The following is a 17184-nucleotide window of genomic DNA, read 5'->3' on the forward strand; positions in this document are numbered from 1 at the left end:
TGTTTGGTTATATATTGTACATTGTCCTATGTTGGTTATTGATGCGTGTACTTATATTATTGACCTTTATATATAGGCTCCTCTCGTACAATATTATGTTTGAATCAATATACACACATTTTATTTACACGATATAATAGCATAGGTTTTGAATCACCTTCCCCACATTTCTCCTCTCTTTTTCCAACATCCTCTTCGGCACCACCAGTCTTTCCAATAAATCCAGTAGCTCTAATTTCTTTAGATCTTCCTCTTCCAAACATCATTTTGAGTTGGTGACTATACCAATCATTTGAAGACGATATATCCAAAGCCCCTAAGTTGCCATGCGCCCACATGCGCCACCCAAAGATTATACTTGTATAGCCGGCCATGGGTCGCCACAATCGACCAAATGACTAGGAGGTTGTGCCATTCTACAGCTCCGATGATGACCGTTCCAATGCCACCAAGATTACTACCATTCAAGATGTCATGTACCTACATGCGCCGCTAGAACTTTTTGTTGCTCCATCCACGCGCCATGGTTGCTTTTCACCGAGATTTTTCCTCGCCAACACACATCCATCACATGCCATTCGCCACATGTCATGCAACTAGATTGCCAAGTTAGCCTTAGTGCCACATCATCCATAAAACTACGCCAGTCCTAGTGCCACGTCAACAGAGCACGCCAAGGGTGATTGTTGACTAGATGTTTTCTACTGAATTTTTTGCCATAATTTTTATATTTTTTTTGGTATGATATTGCATTTACCTCAAAATGGCGCAAAACAAGATTTCTCATCCTCCTCATGTTACATATTTTGGGCCCATTCTATGCACATTTTTCTCAAAAGCTACAAGCTTTGGCTTTATATGGTTGGAATATATTTATCACAATTTTTCCAAAATAATTGAAACCCAATTTTCAAAACACATCTAAAACTTTGTTTTGATAATACTTTAGAATATGCTTAACACGCATTTCAAGACATACTCAAAGTCTCAAACACTATGGTACAATTGCTCACTTGTCATGTATAAGCAGCTCACAACAAAATAGGAGAGATGAATGTAAAGTTAGGCACATTCTTGACATCGCTCGTACTCTCATCCTTTGTCCTACTCCATTTTGGGGGTGAAGTCACTTTCACAGTTGTCTACACTATCAACGGGTTGCCTACTTATGTCCTTGATAATTGCACCCCTTATAAGAGGTTGTTTGTCTCCATTCCCATTTGTGACCAACTTTGTCCCTTCGATTTTGCCTGTTTCGTTTTAATCCAACTACATGAGCGCACAAAATTTCAGTATCGTTCGATTGTGTTGCTTTCTTGGGTATGGGGCGGAACAAAAGGGCTATCAATGTTATGATCTTGTGTCACAATGTCTTCGAATTTCCTGTGAGAGTGAGACGTGAAGGAATAAAATTGTAGTTAGCCCTAAAGAAGATAATTAGGGGTAAAAAGGCCACTAACCGCTACCCGTTAACCGCACTAACCGTTAACCGCTTTAAAGGCGATTAGAAAAAATCGCTAACTGCCTAGGCGGTTAGTGGTTTTAGGTTTTAGGTTTTGAAAAATAACTAACTGCATATATATATATATATATATACACACACATGAAACAACGACGTCATATATAGTATGGTATTATTGTATTGTATTACCATCGAAACAATATCCTTTTTTTATTTATTATTATTTAATTGTTTTAAATTTTTGGGAAACTTCACTACCCTCTTGAAATGTTATGCCTTTTGCAAAGATCCCTTCAAAGTTCAAAACTTCAGTGTATCGATCTTTTGATTTTTTGTCCAATTACCCCCCTCCGTTAGAGATTGAGGTTAAATCAAACGGAAAATAGGTAAAATGACCTTTTATACCCCTGAAACTTTTCTAAAATTCTAAATTTACCCTTAACTACAAATAAAATATTATTATTTTTTGAAGAAAAAAAAAAGGAAAAAAAGTGACCCATCGTGGGTCAAACGTGACTCACGGCAAGTCACCTTGTTGGGTCACTTGTGACCCATCGCGGGTCACTTGTGACCTTGGGTGACCCCAATGGGACCTGACCCGTTGGAATTTTTAGAATTTTTTTTATTATTTTTTTTAAAAAAGAGGGCATTTTAGAAATTTCACATCCCTTCACTAGGATTTAAGAGAAAATCTTAACGAACAGGGGTAATTGAAAAAAATCAAAAGATCGATACATCAAAGTGAGTTTTTGAACTTTATGGAGGTCTTTCAACTCACGGATCTCTTTACAAAGTCACATCATATTTGGCGATTTCGCAATCTTGTCTCAAAACTCAAGTTTGTGTGTCGCACTTCACCTTGAGTTTGAGAGGGGCTATTTGGTTATATATTGTACATGTCGGTCGTCCCACATTGGTTATTAGTGTATATATACATATTATTAGCCCCTATATAGAGGCCCCTCCTATACAATATTTTCTCTACCGAGTCGACTCCTATTCTACATCCATTCTGCAATCTGTTAAATGTTAAAGAAAAATCTTACAGAAAAGCTAATTGAAAAAGGGCTTAAACCCAGGACTCTTACTATATATATAGAAACTTGGGGAATTAATTGAAAATAGGCCGAAACTTAGGATAATAAATTAGATTTTTTTTTTTTTTTACAAAAGAAAAAGGTTTGAAGTTCGGTTCATGTGAACATATTGATTTTATGCTGTTGGTTTCTACTAGTAATTGGATCATATTATAATGATGTGATTGACGTTGAGCACATCAATTATTAGTAACAAATTCAAATGAAGGTGACCTCAGGAAAGTTGAATTGGTCCACTATTCTCTTGGTGACTTGAAATCAAATTATTTAGGTTGACGGAGTTTAGATGAACATACTATACAACAAGAGTTACAAGACAAGTTTCAGAGGATCTTAATAAATACAGACAAAGGGGGAGACTAAAGAGGCATAGCTTTTTAGGTAAAAATCAACTATTTTCACAAGCTACTAATTCTTCAACTCAATAAATATTGTACATACAACAGGCTCTATCTAATGTGTTTCTGTGAGGAATAGGGCCAAAAAGAAAAGGAAAAAAAAAAAAACAAAGAATGATGAAACTATGAAAGGCCACAAACCCTAAGAAAAATTTTCAGAAAATGAAAAATTAGGGACGTGTCACGAGGCAACCAAGTTGGTGTGCTTCTTCTGCAGCCTCCCTCTCAAGTGTCTGATTTTTGCCTCCACCCTTGCTGTGAACCCAATCTTGGTATCCTGTCTTGCCTTGGACCGCTCTCTAGTCCACATGTGTTGGTCTTCGATGTCTTTCTTGTAGTACTTGATTTCTTGGATGACATGATGATCCATTGGGTTAAAACATTTTTGGAAAGATATGTGGGCAAAGTAAGGAAGATTGCAACAAATTGTTACTAAAAGGGTGGATGCCCAATATATAGGAGCAGGACCAAGAACTTCAACCAGAAGTTGGTAGGCGTTCCCAGAAAGAAGTGGCGAAGTCATTCCGTAGAGTAAGAGAAACAGGTACCAGGTGACGATGCTGCCCCAGACAAAGAGATGTTGGATCCATGTGAAGTGGCTCATTGTGAGTGCAATCTGGCAGTTGACAGCCCAGATGATGCAAGTGAACATGGTTGTACCCACAGTTGCCATATCAGCTGTCTGGCCTCCGGCTCGGAATGCATGATGGTAGAAGATGATAATGTTGAGGAAGAAGATAACGAGGGAGGAATAGATGCCGTTGCCCATCCACCCCAGTATCCTGTACCAGTCGAAGAACAGGTTTCTAGGCCCTTGCTGATATAGCGCCGGGAACTGAATGGATGTGTAAGTATTGTATTATGCAGGGTAACAGGAACATGGATGAAATACTACCTACTGTAGGCTTTATTAACAGAACTAACCTGAAGGCAGACCTCAGAAGAGACGTCTTGTTCGAAAACCCCAAGCGAAATGACAGGTAATGAGGTAAGTATAACATTAAACAACAGCATGTACCAATCATCATAAATTGACTGCCCAGAAAAGGCCGCAAATGCCTCAAAGTAGAAGAGGGTAAGACCAAAGGCTATATTTTTGTAGAAGAAATAGCAAACCTGAATGCAAAAGACAACAGGTTACAAAAGAAGGATGAATTAGAGATGAAACAAGCACATGCGCATACAGATAGATGCATCTACTTTACATTGTGACATGTGTGTGAGAGGCATGTGTAGTTGCAAACAAATTATATAAATGATAACCAAACATCAAGATGGGCATTGACTGACTCTTACCATCTGAGCAATTCTCTTGTAGCACCAATGTCCATGGACTACCAGAAGTCTCTCCAAAAACCGAAACTGGGCAATGGAGAAGTCGCTAGCCATTACAGCCTGCAAAAAAGTAGCTCATTATGAATGTCACTGTAATAAGCAGGATACATGCTTCTAAAGGAAAAATCCCATGCATCAAATATCAGCAACAGGAGCAATTTAGAATTGGACTTTTCAGTGTTAATGTGGTCACCAGCATCTGTGAAGATGAATTGGGATAGAACCTGCCTGCCAATAACTTTGTGTCTCCACATGAAGGATCATGCATAAATTAATAAAGTCCATAATTGTCAACTGACCAGCTTGTAGTTGAAGTGAAACTAAAATAAAATATTATCTTGAACACACCCCCCCCCCCAACCTCCCAAGAGAGAGAATCAAAATACAAATGGATAGTACTAGTTATAGTAATCACATGACAAATTATACATTTCTCCAGAAAATTCTAGGGGAGTAAATTTTTTTCATCCAATCAGGGAAAGAAAAGAAAGATTTAGAGAGAAATTGGTCCCCCGAGTTCTTTTAAATTATTCTTTACTAACAAAATAAAAGGTACCGCATGGGGGAAGGGGCTCAATGTTCCTGTCTACAGTCCAACTTGAGACAAAATGTAACAAACAAGAATGACGCCCCTCAGGTAATCTAAACCAAGTTTTGGGAATCACAAACAATAAAGCTATATATATATATTGATAAATAATAGAAATATCATTAAAAGCAAAAGGCACCCCCAAATACACAAACAATAAAGCTATATGTAATGTGTATTTGGGTAAACTATTGAGACAGCTGATAAGCGTATGAATTATTGAACTGAAAAAAAGAATGTACAAACTCATAGAGAGAGTCATTGTACAGAAAGGGCCAGTTAGACTTGTTACCAACCTGCATACCTTCAACCCCACTAATGCCAACACCAATGTCAGCTTCTTGGATCATTCCCACATCATTTGCACCATCACCTATCGCTAGGGTGGTTTTCCCAGTTCCTTCTTTTACTAACCTTGTTACCTGGTGTCAAAATTGAACAAATGAAAACAGAACCCAATGAAAGAGCAGAAACAAAATGCCATATTCATCAGAATATCAATGAATTGATGATTGAAAAGCAATATGGAAGATATTTGAGGACAGTTGGATATTGACAGAATAGAAAAGAGGATCCTACCATTGCCTTTTGCTTGGGAGAGACACGACAGCATATGACAGATGCACAATCAACTGCTAAACCCAAAAATTGATGCTTCATTTCATCCTTTAAAATATAGGTCAAAGTTTTCCCATCAATAATTAATGCGAATGCAGCATGTGGATCCTTCTCCAGCTTTATCATTTGAGAGGCATTGGTGAGTTGATTCAAAATGTGCTCTTTTACACCCTGATCAGTGACAAAAACCAATGTCTAACATCCAATGAAGAAAATTTCCTGTAATCATTTTCAAAGAAATATACCTCTTTGCCATCTTTGACTAATGTGTCTGAACCCACTGTTGTTATACAGATCTGCTTCATGCCCTGTCGGAGCAAACTACAAGCAAATCTGCATTATGCAAAAAAACTTTCATTACAATTTTTCTATGGAACATCTGTCAGTAAGAAGTCTTGTTTCTGTAAGCTCCTTAAAAGAAGAGCTATGCATTAAGGATATCACTTTAATTGATCAGAAAGAGACAGACCCTATGTTGATTGCCGTTTCCATCTTATCGCCTGTCAAGACCCAGATCTTGAGACCAGCTTGTGCAAGTTTATCAATGCACTGGGGTACCTAAAATGGAGAAAATTGGAATTAATTAAAGCAAAACAAAAGAGCACTATAATAATATAATTATGGATATAAAAGATGGTTATCTCTACCCCTTTTTGCAATTTGTCCTCCACAGCAGTAGCACCAACAAGTATCAACTCTTTTTCCATCATATCTGATACCCGCTCAAGCATTGCCTCTCTATCACCCCCAATAGATGTTTTGGCTCTCTGAAACTCATCGTTCCAAGTGGCATACTCAGACTCATCAAGTTTTCTATAAGCAAGTGCCAATGTACGCAACCCAGCTTCTCCATATTCATTTAAATGCCTGGTAGTAGCTTCCTCGTATATTCTTCCATTCCTTGAAAGCCGCTCAAAAATGATGCTGCGTAGTACACAGAAAAAATGCATAGGTGTTAGAGAGTCAAAAAACAATCTGCTTTGTTCTCCCACTCAATTAAAGAGCTCAAAGAGGTTTAGATAAAAGAGTCGAAGAGGGCAAGAAATATTAATGCTCAATTTTCAGGATTCTGAGGTTCTAGTTGCTTAAAAGCGTCAAAAGGTAGAGATTATAGAAGATAGTTTGGTTTAGCCTCAATAATTTTTTTTTTGTTTTTTGAAATAGAAGAAGAAAAAAAGAAATCAACAACCTCTCAGCGCCATATTGAAGCTGATTGATGTTACATGGGTCATTTATACCATCTATTTGGCTGTCAGAAGGTCTGAAGGAATGTCAAGATTAGAAGGATATTCGTGAGCATTACCTGTCAGCACCTTTGCATAGAAGAAAAATATTTCCCTCCTCATCCTTCACAATTACAGACATTCGCTTTCTTTTGCTGGTGAACTCCAGTAGATTCAGAATTCTGTACTCCCTGTAAAGATTAAAAGACACTAAGACAACAAAAATGTGAGGAAGTTTAACAAGAGGCCTATATTCTCAGTCCTATTCTTACCTTTCAACTGGTTGTCCTGGATTGGGATATCTTTCACGGATGAACACACTTGATTGAGTTCTTTTACAAAACTCAAAACCAAATTCTCTTGCTGCAAGAAGAAAAGCCCCTTCATCAGGTGACTCTGCTTCATATGTATAACTCCCCGTGTCTTCAATCGGCTCAGGAATCGCACTCTGACAAATTGCTAGTATCCGGAAGAACATTTTATGGACATCAAAATTTGGTTCTTTCAACCAATTTCCATTCATGAGGCGGCAGTCCTCAAAGCTAAACCCTTTTATGGTAGGTTTCTGATCATTTTTATCATTAGAAGTAATAACAGTCTCCAATTCAATTTCCGAACCTTTTCTGACATTCTTCGTTGAACCATGTCGACTATCTGCACGCATGGGAAAATTGGAAAGATCTGCTTCCTCCTCCTCAATAGCCATCTGTTTTGCAGCAGCAACTTCAACTTCACTAGAACGCATACCATATGCAATTCCAGCAATGCAGCACTTAAGAAAATCCATCTGATTGCAGGTCAAAGTGCCAGTTTTATCAGAGAGGATTGTGTCTACCTGGCCCAACTCCTCATTCAAATTCGATGTCCGCGCTTGAGCAGGATTCCCAGTTTCTTCATCATACATATGTATGTCTTGGTTCATGAAGGTTGCTTGCAAAACCTTGACAACCTCTATTGAAACATAAAGCGAGATCGGTATTAAATATCCATAAAGGATGAGAGCAGTGATCAGATGATAAAACCCAGACAAGCTAGGCTTATTGGGATTAAATAAACTATCAGTATTCTGAGGTTGTAAATACAACCATTTCGGCACTTCATACTTGGTCTTGACAGCAAAGCCTACGGAGCTTATCAATGAGATCAGTACAAGGAGAGTGAAGAGGATGTATATAACATAGTCCATTTTTTTTTCAATGGTGCTCCTTTTCGAAGGAGACTTTGTTGCATTCTGCATGACTTTGCTATCATGACCAGTGAAGACCACAACACCATACACATAACCTGTATTCCTGAGCTTTGAATCTCTAAGGAGAATCTGACCAGGATCAAGAGGAAAAACCTGACGATCATATTCCAAATTACCCACAAAGGTGTAAAGACTGGGGTTTGGGTCTTCACATTTAATTGTCCCTGTGAAATCCTTGAAGGATTCATCATCATCCAAAGGCAAGGTTGCCTCCAAAGACCTCTTTATTTTTAAATTTGTCTCACCATCTAAATTCATAGTCTCCACATAGCAGATCCCATCATCATAAGTTGACGACAAGAGAAGCAAATCTGCAGGAAAAAATTGATCCTTTTCCACTTTCACCACATCTCCCACTCGAATCTTATGCCACGGCCTAAAACCAAAAACACCATCCCCTTTATGAACACTGACTTTCCGGAGATTAATCTTCATATCTTGAACGAACCTACGTGAATCTTCCAGGGCTTCCTTTGCCATACTGAGCCCAACAACAAATGCCAGGGGAGCAATCATGCTTACAGCACTGAATGGTGAAATTGCTGTGAGCGAAAGTGCCGCAGCCAAAAGAAAGTACACATTAGCAACCCTTCGGAATTGCTCAAAGATTGCCTTGGGTAAGAATGTAACAACATTATACTTCGTGGTTGAAGTAAAATTCGAGCAGTACTTCAGAGGCTTCTTCTGGTGGAGTTGAGGTTCGTTGCAGTGTACAATTCGTGAGCCTTGAACTGAATTCAGCCCCTCAGCCTCCATGGTACTTGGCCGGAGGCATGAAAATGAGTAAAGATTGCTCCGGTGGAGCTTCTCCCTTATCCTTCCCCTTGTCATGTCTCCAATTTCAGCTCAAAACAGTTATAATTGACCCATACCTTTAAAAGAAAACCCGAATTTCCTCTGCAATGAAGCTAAGGATTTGTCCCCTACGGTCCAATTTCTTCTTCTAAGGCCTAATTATACAGACCCAGATGAAAATTAATTCAGGAGCTCGTAAGTTTGACAATATGCAGCACACAATATCATTAGAATAACACAAAGAAACAAACTTCACGCATTAAAAAGCACCACATTCCATAAAGCGGCCTCCTATTCATATTTGCACAAATGCTTTGCATATCCAGATATCCAAGCTACGAGAATATGTTACAATCAAGGAACAGAAAAGATTCATAGACAAATTCGACCACAAATTCACAACTATAGCCATAAAGATTGCAGAATGATACTTGTTCCCACTCTTTATATTCAAAATTTTAATACATGATAGGAAGAAGTCGCCTAAAAATCCCAAAATTCAGAAAACCGTGAATTAAAAACAATGAAAATCTGACAATGCCCAGCTAAATAATCATAGAACAGCCATTAATACAAGTCAGATTCGTCGTATACAAGCTGTAGATTCACAGAAGAATCCAAAAAAAAAACATCCCAATTTTTTTTTGAAGCAAAAAGAAACCCACAAAATATAAAAGAATATCTATATATAAATATTACAAGAGAACAAGAAAAGGTACCTGGAAACTCAAGCCTCACTAATCTTCAAGACAAATTAGCAAGAACCCATTAACCCAAATGGAAAGAAAGAAAGAATGAGCTTCTTTAGTTGCAGATCAAAGAGGGAGACAAAGTCTAGAGAGAGAGTCTTTCAGAGAGAGAGAGAGAGAAAGAGAAAGAGAGAGAGATGACAGGGTTTTAGGCCCTCTCTTCGTCCAAACAAACACAATGCCAGGAATTTCCGGGCCCTCCTTTCCTATATTTATATTTTTTTACCGTTCTCTCCAATTTTTATTCTTTTTGTTTTTAATTTTCTTTTTTTACAAAATTTTATATACTTCAATTTTTTTAAAAAAATTTTAATTTTAATTTGTGTAATTGAATTTTTTGTGATTGATTCTTTCTTGCATGCCCAGGATGACCTGGCACAGAGAATTAAAAAGGGCAGCCGATTGGAGAACCAGTCCTTTTAAACCTGCCGAGTTGCCAGCGTGTGGGTCCGACGTAGTCCCACGTGGCAGACCCTTGACTGATGGGTTCTCTGTAATCATCATCGTGGTCAGAGAACATATATAGAGCCTAAGAGGACTGCTGATTTTTAGTAAAAAACAAATAAACAAATTTTTGTTAGACCCGTTGGTTGTGAAAATGGGCCCCACATTGTTTTATCTTCCCAACCATTACTGTCCCTGTGGTCTGTGACAATATATTTAGGTCGTACTTGGGGACTTTAGATTCTCTCTCTCTATGTGCCTATGAAAGAGAAAGAGGAAACTTGACTGAAGATTCTTTAATTTTTATCCGTTTTGAAATACTTTTTAAATTTCAAAATTTCTTAAATTAGTTTTATAAACTTTCAATTGCTCTTAATTTAGACCTCTTTATCAATTTTAACCGTTAAAAATACAAAAAAAAAAAAAAAAAATCAAAATATCCCAGATTTTTATTTTTTAAAAAATAAAAAAACGTTTTGGAAGTTAAAATTTTATGAAAAAGTCAGGGGTATAAACATCATGTAACATTTAAAATTTGATTGATGGGTTCAAATTGAGAGAAATTGAAAGTCCAGACGACTAAATTGAGAGATTTTGAAGTTTAAAGAGTATTTCAAAATAGATGAAAGTTCGGAGGTCTTCAGTAAAGTTTTTCCGAAAAGAAAAGAGAAATTACAAGGTTACCAATTATTCGCCCATCCATGTATGGAATTTTTGTTTTCATCCTTGAATTCTATTTTGAGCAAGTGAATTCTATAAAAAGTTTAAAAACTCTCTCGTTGTTTGAATTGTTGGCAATTAATGTAGTCAAATTATTGAAAATCGTTGTCCGCGTATAGACTAGATATTAATGGTTGTGTTTGCTAACATATTTATTTTGACAGTGTGTTTTCCTTTTTTTTATTTTAAAAAATATTTTGACGTAAATATAAAAGTAAATTTTTTTTTTTGGTATTCTAATAAAAATGAATACAAAAACAGCATATATCTAAGGACGGGTCAAACCTACATAAATAAATAAGCGCATATATATATATATATATATATATATATATAGTATTTCTATAGGTGCGTATACAAAAGTTTCGTATCTATAAAATCATCTTAAAATATAATTTTCTTTTATAAGTAATCGCGATATCCAAAACCTTTGTAAGGACCAATGTTGACATTATTCATGATGAGACTAAGTTGATTAGCTAAATCTTTACAGTGTACCTTCTAATTAAACTAATCGTTTGCATTATAACATTAAAAAAAAAACAAACAAAAAAACTGCCTTCTCCCATCTTATGTGAATCACAGAAGCAAAAGAAAACAAAATATATAATAATAATAATAATAATAATAAACCCTTGATTAAGTGAAGAAAACACAATTTGCGCTGCGAATCCAGAGTGTAATTCGCTGGTAAATTTGAAGCCAGATTCCATATAAAGAAATAAATATAATATTAATCTTCGTAATTCCCGCTAGGATTCGTGGGATCTGAGAGTTTAAGGCAAATGCCGTCCACGGGACCCAAGGTGAGGCCTCACACTCCCATCCACGTGGATCAGCCACGAGCCAGCCAGCCATTTTAGGGGGACAAAATAAAATAAAATTATCAACATTTGACTCTATTTTACCCATGTGAGCATTAGGTGAACAGTATTTTTATTATTATTATTATTTTTTTAAAAAAATAAAATTTGTCCAAAGGTATGTTATTTTGTTAGGTATTAACTAGTTTAATTGATAAAATATTTGTACCGAATGGGATTGGAAAATAATGAGAAATATGATCAATTTTTTGGGTCAAAGGAATTTTTTTCAATTTAATAAATTGATGCGACTTTAGAGCATATAATTTTTCGCTTTTTTTTTTAAAAAAAAAAAAAAATTCTCACGTACTCTTAAAATACATATAAGTTTAATTAATTAAATTGAAAGAAAATTTTATTTGAAAAGTATTTATCTCCATACATGAAGCTTATGGATTTAATGATGACCAAAAAATATAGGGAGATGGATGAAGGTAGAGGTGAAAAGGCGGTTAATAACCGTCTATTAACCACAATTGAAAAATCGCTAACCGTTTAGATGGTTACAGTTTCGCATATATATATATACATATGAAACGATGTTAAGGATGTTGTATGTAATAGGATATTATCGTATTACCATAAAAACGACATCGTTTTGTTAAATTAAGTCTTTTCTTCTTCTTTTTTTAATCTTTATCCTGTGATTATGTTCCTCAATTTTTTGTTTGTCCTTTATATATTATTTTTATTAAAATTGATTACTTATCTTTTGCAAATTTTACATTGAATTTGAGAAATTTTACAATTAAAATGTAGGAGTTTTATTTATAATATATTTAATTGTTTTAATGAAGAAAACAAACCAAGTTTTCTTTCTCTCTATTTTTTCTTTTATTTATATTCTCTTGATTTCTGTTTATATCCTTACTGTGAGATAATTGAAACGTATGGGTTTAAAAATAATAATAATAATTGAAATTACCCTTTATTTCCATGCTTAAATCTATGTCTGAATTTAATTGATAACAAGTTGTAGTTGTTACAATGTATTCGAGCCATCATGTATATATATATAAAGTTGAAACCCCTCCCAGAAGTGCCTTAAAATTGTGACATGTGATGTGAATCCATTTTTATTAAAAGCTAAACCGGTTTTTTAAGCCATAATTTTTTAACCAGTTTTTTTATCATATATATATATATATATATATATATATATGAGGAATGTTAGGTGTTCTTCTAGTGTTCTCCGGGTATTCTTCTAATTATGATGTACCTTTTAAAATTATCGCTGAATTTGAAATTATCATTATTGACTTTTAATCTATTGATGATTTTAAAAGTTACATCACACTTGAGAGGACACCAAAAAAACACTAGAAGAACACTTAATAAAGTCAACCTTCGATCAATAATTTGCTCCCATAAAAGAACCAAAGAGAAAACAAAAAACAAACTGGAAATTTAAGATCATTACTCTTAAGGTTTGGTGTAAACAAATTCTTAGAAAACGTCTAACGGGAATCAAAACCTAAAAAAACATAAAAAAATTAATTTTTTTTTTTTAAAAAAAAAAAAAAAAAAAAAAACGATCACTCCCTAGATCAAATGATGACCAAAAAAAAAGTTGTCCGACCTCATTATAATAATAGCCAACTCCAACTCCAACTCCAACTCCAACTCCAGGAGAACATCACACTTTTAATCTACCGGTTTTTTCTTTAAAAAGCCAACCCAAATTTCCGGAGGTAGAAGTAAAAGAAAGTAAAGTGACAAAGAGGGATTCTCTATCACTTCCAATAAAAGGAGGGGGAAAGTTTAAGAATTACATAAAAATAAGTGAAAGGATAATGCATGACTACCCGTCGACCCTGGTTTTGGGTAAAGTGCGCATCCATTTTGTTTAATTAAAGGGATGCTTTGGAAATGCTTTCATTATTATCCCACTTGCCTTACAAGTTACAAGCCTTGCTTTCCAAGTTACTTTTTTATTTTTATTTTGTGATTCATTTTTTTATTTTATTGTATTTAATGCTATACATTATATTATATTATAGACATAAATTTCTTTCAAACCAGTTTCAAAAAAATTTCTTTTAATTTATTTCAATATGTGACTAAGGAGTAGTGATATTTAGCCCACCGACGTGCTTGAACAGTAAGTACGTCGGTGTTAAAATATTATTAAAATAATATTTAAATAGTAAAAATAATAATAATAATAATAATAATAATAATAATAATAATATTTTAACACCGGCGTGCTTACTGTTCAAACACGCCAATAAGCCAAATATCACTACTCGTAACTAAGTGTCATTTGAGAGGACTCAATGAGAACTCTAGTCATTTTTATATCATTACTCTAAGACTCAATTTTTGTAGACATATGTTTTGATTTTTGTCTCTTTTTTTTTTTTGAAATTTTAATTTTGAACTTAATACAATTCTTATATGACTTTATGCTATATAAATAAAAGTTGGGTCTTAGACGGGGCTAAGTTGCTCTTATGTGATATTTACTTCTCATTATCAATCTTTTTTATGATATTTTGCCTCTTCTTTGACTTTACTAGAAGTAAAGGCACGCACCGACACGCATGCTACGTAGAAAGAAGCCGAGGAAGTCTCTATCTATTTATCATAAATTTGTGAGACTTTAATTTAATATGTTGGAAATAAATAATATAATATTATTATTTATTTGAAGCACAGGTGGCGTGGCTCATGCACAGAGAGGTGAAGATAACACGCAAAGGTGACAGACACCCGGTTTCCAACTTTGAATAAAACCAAACCAAGTACCATAAATACCATAATAAATTATGTGTGTTTTTTTCTACGAGGAATTTTCATCTTCCAATGGGGTGGCGTGGCATTTTCTGCACGCAAACGTGTGACGGTGTGAGCTGCTGCGGCCCATCATAGTAGAACGAGGACGGTCCGATCGATGGCTTGACTTGGAATCCTCGGGTCCTGTCGCGGTTTCCACACGTACGGTGCGACGTCGTTTTCTGACCTTCCAGAAGTGTAGGAAAAATCTGATAATATTTATTTTTGGACCCTTATGTAAAAGTCGCAGGCGAATCTTAGATGAAATTGATGGCTCAAATTTTAGAATATGAGAATCTCATATTTTAGAAAATATGAGGAGATTTCAATCCTTGGCCCAAGCAAAATATTTTCCCTGAAGGAGGCTCATTATCTCTCATTTTTAGCCTCTAAAAACCTCACCTCACCAATAATTAGAGAAATTTTCTTATTATTTATGATATATTTGGTCTCCTCGACTCTTTTGACAACTGGGTAGCCACCAAAATTGATAAAGAACATAAACTTCTGTGCTCACAACATAGCTCATTGAGCTGTCACCACTAGTTCGTCTTGGAACAAGATTCTCTCAAGCTCAAATGAGTACGAGTATTTTTGTCTTTTCATTTTTTAATTCGACAAAAATATTTCTCACTATAATTAATTGAATATTCTCAATTTCAAATGAAACAAGTTTTTTCATAGATTTGTATCCCTTATTAGATCTCCGCCTTAGCGGCGGTAAAGATTCCCCATGATAACATTTTTGTACCCTTTTTTTGATGGGCCATGGATTTTGTTTTTGTTGTTTGTGTTGGTTGACTATCTCATCTATTAAAAAAAAAATGTGAATGCATTGGCTCGATTGAGTGGTTGGTTTATAATTAGTGTATTTTTTTTTTTCAAAAAATAAAAAATAAAATAGCTCTTGCACATGTACTTGTTTTTTAAATAATAAATACTAAAGAGTGTATGTGTTGTTTGTTGAGGTTGTGAGAAAAGTGTCTTTTTAATCGATCAAAACAAACATAAAATAGGAGAAAACATTAACAAAAGAAACAAACAAACATGGCACAATGAAAATGAATGAAGATAAATAAAGAAATCACGGAAAGGGAAATGAATGGACAAAGCCTCCTTCCTTCCTCATTTGCTTATGACGTGAAAGCAAAACATATGAAATTGCTTTGTTTATTTTTTTTTATTCCTTCTTTTTTCTTTTCTTGGACAAAAAATTCAACTCAAAACTTTTCTTCAACAAGGGTTCAACAAGGAAGGAGGCATTCTCTTGGAATTTTTTTTCTCTCCTTTCATTTTAATAGTCTAAACAACGCAGGTGAGGAGGAATAATAGATCTCTTCTTCTCTTTTTTCCACTCCTTCCCTCTTATTTCAAACCGGTTGATACTTGGAAATCAAGCTCCATTTGTTAAAATTTTTACAACACGATTGGCACAATATCATTGGAAATAAGATAAATTTAACTTTTAAAAAACTCAATCATATTGTGCCACATCATGTTGTAAAACTTTTTTTGTAAAATTTGTTTGTAAGCCTAACATTTTTCTTTAGAAAAAAAAACATTTAAAAAAAAAAAATCGAATACGTTAACAAAAAGTCAAAAACTAAGAGAGCAGCCTGTTTCCATGTTTTATTGATATCTTCCTTCCCAAGATTTGTGTCCGTATTTTTGCTTTAGTTGGGTTCTTCTTGGCTTTTTTTTTGCTTTATAGATCCGTAGAAATGGACTTTTTTAAAGTAAGTGGCCCATAGTCCTATTGATTTCAGAATTCAAACCTACATGGTTTTGAGGAAACAAACCATTATTATTTTAGAATTCAAACCAACAAGGTATGGACGTTTAGAATTCAAACCAACAAGGTATGGACGCTTCTTAGTTCTTAGTGATGGTGATATTCATTCAGTCCATGAATTGGCGGAATTTGAGTTCGAATAATGATACTCTTCACGCGCTAGATTTTTATATTAGCTTTACATCGGCGGATATTCATTCAGTTATTGATTTGGTGGGATTTGAGTTTTGAGTAATTTTTTAAAGTAAGTGGCCCATAGTCCTATTGATTTCAGAATTCAAACCTACATGGTTTTGAGGAAACAAACCATTATTATTTTAGAATTCAAACCAACAAGGTATGGACGTTTAGAATTCAAACCAACAAGGTATGGACGCTTCTTAGTTCTTAGTGATGGTGATATTCATTCAGTCCATGAATTGGCGGAATTTGAGTTCGAATAATGATACTCTTCACGCGCTAGATTTTTATATTAGCTTTACATCGGCTGATATTCATTCAGTTATTGATTTGGTGAGATTTGAGTTTTGAGTAATGCTACTCTTTAAACTAGATTTTCATAATAGTTTCACACCCGTAAATGTGAATCTAGTTTATGAGTTTTGCTATCAGTTGTTAAAGAAAAATGTTATTTAGTAAATTACAGTACGACTGTGATACAAGTAAGATGACATGACGATGAAAATCAACCTTTGATTTTTCTTTTTTACAAGTCCTTATTGATCTGAAGGCTAATTTTCATCACTTAGTTATCTCAGTTATATAACATAACAATTTACTAAATAACAATATACTCTTTCTTAAATAGTAAGAGTAATTTGCAACCCCAAGCATCCCAAATCTATTAAACCTTAATTCTAATTACACTAGGACTGTTATCAATCATCATCAACTAATTGGAATCCATCCATCATCTTTTTACAACATTCTATTTTATAAAAAAAAAAAAATTATAAAAAATCATACCTTCTATTGCCTTCTTAATTAATATATATCATTTTTCGCTATTTTTACATAATATTATTTTAAGCATTCCTCTACCTCTTTTTATTCCATCAAACCTTCTTCTGGAGAT

At 34.6% G+C, this 17184-nt stretch overlaps 1 protein-coding gene across 1 annotated transcript; it reads right to left on the minus strand.

The window, feature by feature from the left end:
* Window positions 1-2913: 2913 nt before the first annotated feature.
* On the minus strand, window positions 2914-9680 carry LOC132186781 (probable phospholipid-transporting ATPase 4). The gene is made up of 11 exons (XM_059600843.1): window positions 9486-9680; window positions 6995-8921; window positions 6803-6913; window positions 6147-6423; window positions 5969-6057; window positions 5745-5832; window positions 5461-5670; window positions 5178-5303; window positions 4254-4352; window positions 3882-4073; window positions 2914-3792 (listed from the first exon to the last, which is right to left on the minus strand). The coding sequence occupies exons 2-11, from the start codon at window positions 8800-8802 to the stop codon at window positions 3139-3141; spliced, it is 3654 nt and encodes a 1217-aa protein (XP_059456826.1). The 5' UTR covers window positions 8803-8921; window positions 9486-9680; the 3' UTR covers window positions 2914-3138.
* Window positions 9681-17184: the final 7504 nt, after the last annotated feature.

This window comes from Corylus avellana, chromosome ca7, assembly GCF_901000735.1.
Source record: "Corylus avellana chromosome ca7, CavTom2PMs-1.0".
Taxonomy (NCBI): Eukaryota; Viridiplantae; Streptophyta; class Magnoliopsida; order Fagales; family Betulaceae; genus Corylus; species Corylus avellana.